We start from the raw sequence: 12,047 nt of genomic DNA on the forward strand, positions 1-12,047 counted from the left end.
CAGATTCAGTCTCTGCGGGAAACAGTTCATAGATTCAGTCTCTGCGGAAAACAGTTCACAGATTCAATCTCGGTGGATGCGCCTTCCGTGCTTCTTGACTCGGTCCTGACAACACCTCAGTGGTGTAGCAGTTCCCTGTGGTGTAGTCGGTTCACGTTGCTGGAGTGACTCATCCAATAGTCCTTCACTGGACTTAACAGCTTGAACTTCCGTCCTTCTGAACCAGCATTGTTGGCTTGTAAAAACTTGAGTACCTTGGGAAGTTTTTCTACTTCCAGACTGATTTGGCTCCGTTCGAAGGGACCCCGTGCGTGATCTAGTAGTGATGATGATGGTCCAGATGATCATCTTCTGCTTCGTCTTTTCCTTTTCTGCTTCTTGGAGACTCTCTGGGCTCCACTGTCAGCTGCCAGCTGCATGCACAGTTCCTCCTCCTCGTCCTCCTTTTTCCGTAGTAGCGCCACCATCTCCCGATGTTCCTTAGACTTTTTGTGATTCTTCATGGTTTCTGCACTTTGGGAGTTTTCATCACAAGCTGGGCAGAACAGGTCATCGTAATATTCGATGTCGTCCAACAGGTCATGGTAATATTCGGTGTCATCTTGAGCTAGGCCAGTGAGAGGGTCCTCTATTTCCTCCATACCCAGCTGGACATTAGCCAGCTTTTGTTCCAAATCCAGACATCTTTCCTGAAGAGACTTCTTCAGGCGTTCAGCTTCATCCAGCTTTTTCTGGGCTTCCTGCAAGTCTTTTACTAATGACGTCATTTGTGATTTCAATACTTCAACTTCATTCGGAGATTGGTTGATCGGACTATTCAATCCCTCTACTGCAGCAGCTGTTTCAACCTTCTGTTGTTCAACATTGACGTGAGTCAGCGTACTTTTGGCATCCAAGGGTTGCTCTGCTGCCATCTTCTCAGTCTGTGTTGCAACCTCAGCTATTTCAATAACTTTTGGGAGCTCCAAACCCCTCCCCTTTGAAGATTTAAACTCCTGTTCAATTTGTTCCCATTTCAGAGTCTTGTCCTTCAGCATATGAAGGAGTTGGCTGACCGTTAACTCCAAACCCCTCCTTTGAAGATTTAAACTCCTGTTCAATTTGTTCCCATTTCAGAGTCTTGTCCTTCAGCATATGAAAGAGTTGGCTGACCGTTAACTCTTCTGACCTCATACGTTTCCCAGTAGCTGCAGGGCTGTTTATAACCTTGCCCTGGGGCTCCTTTGCTGTTTCTACTTCGCCATCATCCGCAGCCTCCACCATTCGAATTTCCCCACTTGAATCGTCCGGTGATGCTGCACCCAACTTCAGTAGGAGCTCGGAGTTCATGGCGACCAAATCAGTCTTTTCTGCCTGCAATCCGCTAACAAGCGCTTTCAGTTGCTGAACCTCTTGCTCCACCAGATTAAAGCACGCACCTTCTGAAACCGAATCAGCTTTGATTCGTTTGGCCTCCTTGCCCCGACGGTTTGTGTGCTCCTGCTCCTTTTTCTCCATCAGCTGTTTCTGTTGTCTTTCCAGGTTCTCCCACTCTGTGTCACAGAACTTTTTCATTGCTTTCATCTCTTGTTCAAGACGGCAACTCAATTGTTCTAATTGCTGTTGTAATTTGAAATGGAGTTGAGTTCGAGCCCGGTGTTCCTCAGAATTGTGCATATCTGTAAACTGGACAGACTCAGAATTCTCTGTCAAACTATGTTGTTGTTGTTCAGTGGAATTCTGTTCTGAAACTTTGTTCTCCTCTGAAGCATAAGCATTTATGCACTCCTTCGTTTTTCCAACCTTAGTCAGCAAGTCCATTTTAAACTTGTCTTTCGCACCTGGGCTGGTCTTATCGTCATCCGTTTCAGAGTCTGAGCTGATTGTCTTCACCGAGTTCTCACTCATTATTGCTTTTAAATAGTGCCATTCCATGTTTATTTCCCAGATCCACTCCCATCCCAGAAGTGGTGGACCTCCCTCAGGTAGTACATATAAATACATTCCTTGGTGTTCTTTGCCCCTGTCTCTCACCTTGACTTTTATCTTTCCCATGGGGTATACTTTCTGCCCCGTGTATGTCTGCAATACGATCTTGGTATCTCTCAAGGGTATGTGTGAGAATAGCCGGTTGTAATCCCTTTGATTTATGACTGATAGGGCTGATCCTGTGTCCAATTCCATTTTCACTTGGACTCCGGCTATTTTTAGCATGACCCAGATAGTTTGCAGGTCAGCTTCCTTACTCACATTGTGAATTCTCAGACTACCCAGTTCCTGAACGGTTGGGTCTGAATCCGAATTCTGTTCATCTGAACTCTTCTCAGCCACCTTGTGTACCTTATTGTACTTTTCCTGCGGTGACTTTTTTTTGTTGTTGTTGGTCTTCTTTCCTGACCGGCATACCTTAGCTATGTGACCAAGTTTGCCACATTTTCTACATTCCTGGTTTTTAAACCAGCATTGGTTCTGGTCGTGTGTTGTCTTCCCACAACGATAACATTTCGATGTACCCGAAGTAATTTGATCCACACTGAGTACCGCTGCCTTCAGCTGCATTTCCGCTGTGCCTCTCGCTGCGGCTTCGTGCGATGCTGCAATAAGGACAGCCTTATCAAGTGTGAGATCGTTCTCTTCTAGCAGACGCTTTTGTGTTCCTTCCTTCGACAACCCGCACACGAACTTGTCTCTCAATGCCTCTGTCAGATTTTCCCCAAACTGGCAGTATTTCGCTAGTCTACGCAGTTCGACCAAGTATTCCGCGTTGCTTTCCTCTTTCCGTTGCGTTCTCGCATAGAATTTGAATCGTTCCGCCAACATCAGTGGTGTGGGGTTCAAATGATCCTTCAGGACAGCAACAATATTAGCGAAAGTCTGATCCGCCGGTTTAGCTGGTGATAGAAGATGCTTCAATAGCCCGTATGTCTTTGCCCCCATTGCGTTTAATAAGGTGAGAGCTTTATCATCATCTGCTATCTTATTGGCCTCACAATATCTCTCGATACGCTCTACGTACGTGGCCCAATCTTCCACCTCGGAATCGAAGTTGTTGATGTTACCATGCTTAGGCATCTTCACTATCTCTCACTATCTTTCTGCGAAACAAACACGAAATTTTTCTTTAACTTTTTTTTTTTCAAAATGGCGGTTTCCCGCGCTTGTCTTCTTCCCCCGCCCACTTTCAAAATGGCGGTTTCCCACTTCTGTCGTCTTCCCCGCCTACTGGCGGCTTCCCGCGTTTCTTCCCCTGGCGGGAGGGGTAAGCTTTTCCCTCGGGCGACGACCGCTGGCTTTCGGGGTTCGCAGCCTGCGCGTCAGCTTCAGTGCGTTCCTTGTTCCCTTTCTCGGCAGGGCAACCGGCGCTGGGTACAACCCATTGACGGCGAACAGTTTCAGCCGCTGGGCTGGATCTCGCTCAGTCTCCCTCGCTCGGGCTCTGTTGTTCCCTTTTCTCGGCAGGGCAACCGGCGCTGGGTACAACCCGTTGACGGCGAACAGTTTCAGCCGCTGGCTGGATCTGGCTCAGTCTCCCTCGCTCGGGCTCTGTCTCTCCCGCTCGCTCGGCTCTGTCTCTCCCTCAGCGGCTTCCAATCGCGCCTCCCAGCCCTCTCGCAGTCCGGTGCTTTCCTCCCCGGCTGCGGCTGAGTTCTCCGTGATTTATTTATTTTTATATCTTCCCGCGCCTTACGATCCCGGTCGCAGCGCTTCGTGGCCTCGGTCGCTGCCCGGCCTTTTTCACTCCAATCGCGCCTCCCAGCCCTCTCGCAGTCCGGTGCTTTCCTCCCCAGCTGCGGCTGAGTTCCCCGCGGTTTATTTATTTTTATATCTTCCCGCGCCTTACGATCCCGGTCGCAGCGCCTCGTGGCCTCGGTAGCTGCCCGGCCTTTTTCGCCGGTCGCGGTCTAGCTGTCTCACGACGCCGTTGCGTCTCCCAGCCCGCTTGTACTGCGGCTTCCGTGCTCCACGCTGCCCCAGTCTCAGCGCCTCTGGGCCCGACTTCTGTCCGGCTCCTTTCCCCCGACCGTGGTCGAGTTCACCGCCCTTATCCTCCGTTTATTTTTTTATTTTCCCTTTACTCACAGTCACCGTGGCCGACTTGCTTCTCGTGCTGATCGGCTCACTCACCACCGTGGCAGAAGGGACAATCAGTGCCTGTTGCTGATGGAAGGCTTCGTGTCTGAATTCTTCCTTCTTCCTTGCTCTGCAGACTCAAGTTTTCTCTCAGCAGAACGACGAGGGCGGGTGCCTCTTCTCGACGCTCGTTAACTGCTTCGGAAGTATTGTTGCCGCAGGGTAAGATCGAACTCGTCGCCACTGTAAAGTCTGTCGGTATTATGGCGAATTAATACACAGACTACAAGAGTAACTTTAACAGGACTTTACTATTCGAAGGTCAGGGCGAATCTGCCCAATAAATCCTGACACAGCACTTATATACCGGTGTGGTCACCGTCGGTATTACAGTATACAGCAGCCGAGATAAAGTAGTGCCACACCTAAAATAGTTCTCTTAAAGGTGAACGGTTACATACAATAGTTCTCTTAAAGGTAGAACAGTTACATACACTACACGTGACATAAGTAGCGTGTTTTATATTGTGATTAGAACAGGTAATCTAGTGGATTGGACAGTTGAACATTGGGACCTGGGCTTCCATTTGTGAATCTGCATAATACATGCTCCCAATATTGCCCTTACACAGAGAGAGAGAGAGAGAGAGAGAGAGAGAGAGTGGGAACAGACCAGTTAGGTCCTAACCGGGACGCAAGAAAGGAAAATATAAGGACAAGCCACAGTGCTCCACTTGGTGCACTTCTAGGGTTGCCAACTCTGGTTGGAGGCATTTCTGGAGGTTTGATCATGTGACCTGATCGCATGACACCTGATCACGTGACGTCTGATCACATGACTTCTACCAATGTTACTGCATTTACCATCTAATGGTTGGGTCCCCTGCTGTTGAGAATCTTTGCTCGTGGTTTTGTGCCAGCAGCTGTTGGGTGAGAAGTTTCAAAAACCAGGAGGCCACCCGTGAGCAAACGAAGAGTGGATTCCGAGGGCAGGGAAGAGGGGAAACTGAATGTGGGGGAGAGATTTACAGAGGGGAAATCAGAGGTTGGAAGACCTTTGATTCCACGAGCATCTAATGGTAACTCCCTGAAATTGCACTGGTAACTAATAGTAATACTGGTAACACTCCGATTCCCCTCATAATCAACTGTAATACAACAACTCACAGTCTATATGTAACTGGTAGTAATAGGTGTAATGCCCCGATAACCTGCCTGTAACTAGTAGTAATCCTGTAACCCACTGATATTTACCCTGAAACTCTAGGCAGAAATCCCCAGCATTGCACAAGGTGCGGTCAGGGTCCCCAGTTGATGCAACTTTTAATAGGCTCCATCTCGCTCCCTATCTCTTCGGACTCATGTTCTGTGTGAAGGTGACAACTCTGAACTGGGTGCCTCAGTCAAAGCTGATGTGTACTTAAACTTCACACGTCAAAACCAGCTGGAACAGAACTATATGAACCAAACCGAGAGATTGCACAAAAGCAGTGGACTCAGTGTTTGGGTCACTGCTCACAGGGCACATCATCCTAAACTCAGCTCAGCACCAACATTTCTAAACCACTCCCTGAACTCAAACTCAGTAAAGGAGAGCGTTCATAGAATGATGTAAGTTACAGCACAGAAGGAGGCAATTTGACCCCTTGTGCTGGCACTCTCACCTGTAATCCCATTCCCCCCCCCCACCACCCCCTGGTTCATTTTATGTTCCTCCTTTTCGAATATTTATCCCTTTCCCTTTTTAAATGGTTTTAGTCTACCTCAATGCACACATATGATGAAGGATCCCATGGTGTAATACCCCGTAGTTCAAGAACCTTCCTCCTGCCTTTCCTCTGGGTACTTCCAGTGACAGTCCTTGGTTTCCGTTCCCTAGTTTGCCATTTGCCCGTCATCAGAAACAATCTTTCAATATTAACCCACAGTAAGGTCCCAGATTTCACTTACTCCTTCACTGGCTGCTCCTCTCGCCGTGCCTCGCCCACTCACTACGTTGATGCTGCTGCTCCCGGCTCTGCAGGAAATGCTGATCCCGTCACTTCCCCCTCCCACCCTTCCCTCTCTCGGCCTGCTATCCCCCGATACCCCCAGTCTCCACCTCTCCCCGAGTCCCCATTCCTCAGACTCCACCGCTCCCCAAGCCCCTTTCCCCTAGTCTCCACCTCTCACTGAGCCCTCATTCCCTATTTTCCAGCTTTCCTTGAGCCCCCTTTCCACAGTCTCCCTTTCCCCCGAGTCCCCAGTCCCCACCTCTCCCCTGAGCTCCTTTTTCCCCAGACTTCTCTCCTCTGAGCCCCATTCCCGTCACTACCTCTCCCTCCTCCCCGGCACTGAGCAGCAGCTGGTACCGAGCTCCTTGGCAAAGCCTGGGAAATTATTTTGTTTAAAATTAATGCAATATAACTTCTTCTGACTTCCGATGCCGGAGTATCAGATTATAGAAAGAAAGAAAGACTTGCATTTATATAGCACCTTTCACGACCACCAGACATCCCAAACCGCTTTACAGCCAATAAAGTACTTTTGTTTTACGTGTCGTCACTGTTGTAATGTGGGAAACGCGACAGCCAATTTGCGCTCCGCAAGCTCCCACAAACAGCAATGTAATAATGACCAGATAATCTGTTTTTGTTATGTTGATTGAGGCATAAATATTAGCCAGGACACCGGGGATAACTCCCCTGCCTTTCTTTGAAATAGTGCAATGGGATCTTTTACGTCCACCTGAGAGAGCAGATGGGGCCTCGGTTTAATGTCTCATCCAAAAGACAGCACTTCTGACAGTGCAGCATTCCTCAGTACTGCACTGGAGTGCCAGTCTAGATTTTTGTGCTCATGTGTCTGGAGTGGGACTTGAACCCAAAGCCTTCTGACACAGAAGCGAGAGTGTTACCAACTGAACCACTATTTGCTGAAAAAATAAGTGTGTGAACGACACACCCCATTATTAATGTGCAAATTGTCCAGCATCTTGTGGCGAGGAAGAGAGAACTGTGAATTGCGAATCGCCACAAGTTGCTGTACGATTTGTGCCGCTCTGCCGTCAGCGAAAACATTATCTCGCCCTTAACCTCCCCGCGAGTTTCATGCAATTGTTGCATTTGCACAATAATTGCCCAATAAACGCAACACACAAAGTTCACCTGGTAATGAATGGCTTAAGTATCCTTTTGGCTACGTGATAATTGTGAATGACTGCCAATCAAACTGGCTCAGAAAGTGAACAATTAAAAGTGTGGAGTCTCGTTACTTCAGGTCGTGAATTGTTGTTGGAGATTATAAAAATTTCAAATTTTACATTTTTAGAATTTGTTTCTTTTCCTTTGTTTCCTTTTTCACTCTCTCTCTCTCAATCTAATCTTTTTCCCCCTCTTTGTTTCTCTTTCTGTACCTGAGTTGACTCTAATTCACCCTCCTTCTTAATCTTTTGTCTCTCTATTTCTCAATCCTTGAATCTTATTGGTTAAGGAGATACACTGTTAGACCCATTGTTAACCAAGGTCTAGATGCCCTGTTGCACTCACCGCGCCATTATCAGCTTGCACTTCCAGCAATTAACAGGGCAAACAGTTTTTGATCTGAAGGGTGCAGGGGCAAGTCTAACTACCGTGGCATGCCACGAGATGCCCTGCTCCAGTTAATCCGCCTAGTAATTATTTACAGTACCTTGTGGGAGCACTGCGGCCAGAAATTTAAAACGCTGATGTCGTGGGCTACTAGAGGCGGTGCTCATAATAGGAATCACTGATTTCGGGAAACTCTGTCATTCTGGGAGGGTTGAGAACCCTCTGCACTTCCTAATGTGTAACTTGACAAGGGCCTGGGATCAGGTCATGTGTTCACCCTGACAATCCGGAATGGCATGTCATGCAGTAAGAATTTGAGAGCAATAAATTTGTAATATATGCTTGGTCATATATTTAGCAATATTTACAAACCTTAAGACTGAAGAATTTCTTAAATTTACATCATAAATTTATTTTTCTTCCCCACAGGCACATGCACAGTTAGTACGTGATATTGATGTAGAAAAGGTGACAACATTTGAAAACCCCTATGTGGATGCAATAAAATGTTTATGGATTGACCCAGGTATCCAGGAGTCCTATGACAGACGGAGAGAGTACCAACTGTCTGATTCTACTAAATAGTAAGTTTACAAATCTAATTCAATTAGCATTGAAGTAATTTGTGTATAATGCTCCATATGTGGAACTACCTATTTGTGGGTTACAAAACTCTTTGTATTTGGGATTAACTTTTAATTTGATACACCTATAAATGATGCAATCCATAGCACAAAGAAAAAGCTGAAAATGGAAATACAGGTACTGAAATCTTCGAATATAAATTTGCTGGTGACCAGTTAAATTCCTAACTTCATATTTTGTGCCTGTTCTGGTTGGTAGAATGACTAAAGGTTGTAGCTATGCTTTCATAAGCTCGATTGCTCCAACGCCTTCTTTACCAGCCTCCTAACCTTCTACCTCCATAAAGTTAAACTTGTCCAGAATTCCACTGTCAACATTCTGATCCACATTAAGCCCGACTGACCCATCATCCTCAAGGCATGTAAGCAAAATACTGGATCGGGACTGGTAAGACATCTTTATATACTATTGCCACCATTTCAATTTCCACTCCAAACATATGCCAAAACAAAAGTATATGTCAGTTCACAGGCATCACTCATTGGGATAATATGCAATTTTTCAGGGTGAATTTTGTGCATATCAAGGAAGTTTAAATTCAATGAAATTGGAGTTAAGGGAGTTAGTGTAAGCCAGTGGGGGTGAGGATGATGGACCAGGTGGCATTGGAGTTCTGGACAAGCTGAAATTTAACACAGAAAAGTGTGAAGTGATTCATTTTGGTAGGAAGTATGAGGAGAGGCAATAGAAACTAAATGGTATAATTTTAAAGTGGGTGTAGGAACAGAGAGACCTGGGAGGTGTATGTACACAAATCTTTGAAGGTGGCAGGACAAGTTGAGAAGGCTGTTTAAAAAGCATATGGGATTATTGGCTTTATAAACAGAAGCATAGAGTACAAAAGCAAGGAAGTTATGGTAAACCGTTATAAAACACTGGTTATGCCCCAGCTGGAGTATTGTGGTTGATTATGGACACCACACTTTAGGAAGGATGTCAAGGCCTTGGAGAGAGTGCAGAGGAGATTTACTAGAATGGAACCAAGGATGAAAGACTTCAGTTACATGGAGAGACTAGAGAAACTGAGGTTGTTCTCCTCAGCACAATGAAGGATATGGGGGGATATGATAGAGATTTTCAAAATCATTTAAGGGTTTTGAGAGAGTAAATAAGGAGAAACTGTCAGTAACTAGAGGAGACAGATTTAAGGTAATTGGCAAAAGAACTGACATGAGGAAAAAAATGTTTAAGCAGCAAGTTATGATGATCTGGAATGCACTGCCTGAAAGGGTGGTGGAAGCAGATTCAATAATAACTTTTTCAAAAGGTAATTGGATAAATACTTGAAGGGGGAAAAAATTGCTGGGCTATGGGAAAAGAGCACAGGAGTGGGACTAATTGGATAGCTTTTTCAAAGAGCCGGCACAGGCATGATGGGCCGAATGGCCTCTTTCTGCACTGTATCGTTCTTTTTTTTTTATTCGTTCATGGGATGTGGGCGTCGTTGGCAAGGCCAGCATTTATTGCCCATCCCTAGTTGCCCTTGAGAAGGTGGTGGTGAGCCGCCGCCTTGAACTGCTGCAGTCCGTGTGGTGAAGGTACTCCCACAGTGCTGTTTGGGAGGGAGTTTCAGGATTTTGACCCAGTGATGATAAAGGAATGGCGATATACTTCCAAGTCAGGATGGTGTGTTACCTGGAGGGGAACTTGCAGGTGATGGTGTTCCCATGCGCCTGCTGCCCTTGTCTTTCTAGGTGGTAGAGTTTGTGGGTTTGGGAGGTGCTGCCAAAGAAGCCTTGGCGAGTTGCTGCTGTGCATCTTGTAGATGGTACACACTGCAGCCACGGTACGCCGGTAGTGGAGGGAGCGAAAGTTTAAGGTGGTGGATGGAGTGCCAATCAAGTGGGCTGCTTTGTCTTCGATAGTGTCGAGCTTCTTGAGTGTTGTTGGAGCTGCACTTATCCAGGCAAGTGGAGAGTATTCCATCACACTCCTTACTTGTGCCTTGTAGATGGTGGAAAGGCTTTGGGAAGTCAGGAGGTAAGACACTTGCCACAGAATACCCAGCCTCTGACCTGCTCTTGTTGCCACAGTATTTATGTGGCTGGTCCAGTAAAGTTTCTGGTCAATGGTGACTCCCAGGATATTGATGGTGGGGGATTCGGCGATAGTAATGCTGTTGAATGTCAAGGGGTGGTGGTTGGACGCTTGCTTTTTGGAGATAGTCATTGCCTGGCACTTGTGTGGTGTGAATGTTACCTGCCACTTATCAGCCCAAGCCTGAATGTCATCCAGGTCTTGCTGCATGCGGGCATGGACTGCTTCATTATCTGAGGAGTTGCGAATGGAACTGAACACTGTACAGCCATCAGCGAACATCTCCACTTCTGACCTTATGATGGAGGGAAGGTCATTGATGAAGCAGCTGAAGATGGTTGGGCCTAGGACACTGCCCTGAGGAACTCCTGCAGCGATGTCCTGGGGCTGTGATGATTGACCTCCAACCACCACAACCATCTTCCTTTGTGCTAGGTATGACTCCAGCCAGTGGAGAGTCCCCCCCCCCCCCCCGAAAATTCAGTTTCTATGATTCTAGCCATGATTTAATGTCAAATAGGCAGTCTGACAGCACAGTTAGTAATAGGGATGAAGGAAGTGATAGGGGTGTTACCAGCTTGCATTTGGAAGCTGACTTTGTGTCTATGGATGGTGTCACTGAACAGCATCTGAATATACTGAGCGATAGTTGTAAATGAACCTCATTAACTTCGGTCAATTTCACTTCTATCTTTGAATAATGAGAAAAAAGAAACTGAGCCCCAAATTTAGCAGACAGTGCCACCTATTGAGTAGTGACTTCAGCTTGATGCACAGTGTATTCTCAGTCAGATGTGTCTCATTGAATGGTTTCTCCAGTTTTTGGTTTTACCCAGTTTGCTAGAAGAGGAGGGATTTATGCTATGGTGCTGTCTGTCACCATAGAACAAAAGTACTTAACCAGATTTTAAGCAATTGCCTGTTGGATGCTGGGGCCTTGATATCCTGATTTGTTGCTTCTCATTCTATATTCTGTTCCTTTTATGACAGGGAGGGATGCTTAAAGATATACATCTCTCTCTAACAAATGCTCCCACTTGGCTACTTTTAATTAAGGCTTTTTAGCCTAATCCTGTTGAAGGGTGTTTCTATTTACTTATTATTTCAGTAAGTGTTGCTTTATTGCACTTCAGCCCCAGCTGGTGCCATTTCCTTTCAAATCACCTGAAGTGACAGATGCAATGAATTCTCAATTACTGTTACACATTTAAGTTGTTAAACATGATTAAGCTGTGGTTAGAGACAACATACACGTGCATTTTACTACCATTAATCACCTTAGAAATGGTGGCCTAGACAGAATAGCAGGACTTTTTCTTCTGTTGAAAATTATATATTTTGGAAATTATTGGCAAAACTGCTATATTAATGCAGTAATACTGGTAAGAAATAGCACATTTTAAAAACAGCTCTATATAATTGTACTTGGACTCCAATGATCAAATACCCAACTTCTTTGGAAATTAATAGGCCGTAATTTGCGGCCCCTATGGGTGCACACGAGGTGTGTACGCGCCTGTAGGGGCCGCGCAAGTTCCGGGTTTATGCAAGTAACAAAAATAGATGGAGGAAGGAAGGAAAAATTAACATTTACTTGCATGTTAAGCACATACTTCAAATCCACCTTACGAGATAAAGCAGGAAGATAATAATTTTATAACGCAAACAACTGGGAATAAAGTTTTGCGGCAGGAAGAAAAGAAGTTACTTGCATCTTTTGTAAAGGGGTAAGCAAATGGTATTTTC

The 12,047-nt window shown here is 45.9% G+C and overlaps 1 protein-coding gene across 2 annotated transcripts in view; it reads left to right on the plus strand.

Moving 5' to 3' along the window:
* The window catches only part of LOC147124364 (guanine nucleotide-binding protein G(q) subunit alpha-like), a 246,758-nt gene that overhangs the window by 199,450 nt on the left and 35,261 nt on the right, over positions 1-12,047 (plus strand). For both annotated transcript variants that reach the window (XM_085985802.1, XM_085985793.1), the window contains exon 3: positions 8,049-8,203. In XM_085985802.1, the coding sequence (XP_085841928.1) occupies positions 8,049-8,203 (155 nt within the window). The remainder of the gene's footprint in view (positions 1-8,048; positions 8,204-12,047) is intronic.

The sequence above is a fragment of the Somniosus microcephalus genome, chromosome 1 (genome assembly GCF_052327205.1).
Source record: "Somniosus microcephalus isolate GS21.2 chromosome 1, FLI_Smic_1.0, whole genome shotgun sequence".
Taxonomy (NCBI): domain Eukaryota; kingdom Metazoa; phylum Chordata; class Chondrichthyes; order Squaliformes; family Somniosidae; genus Somniosus; species Somniosus microcephalus.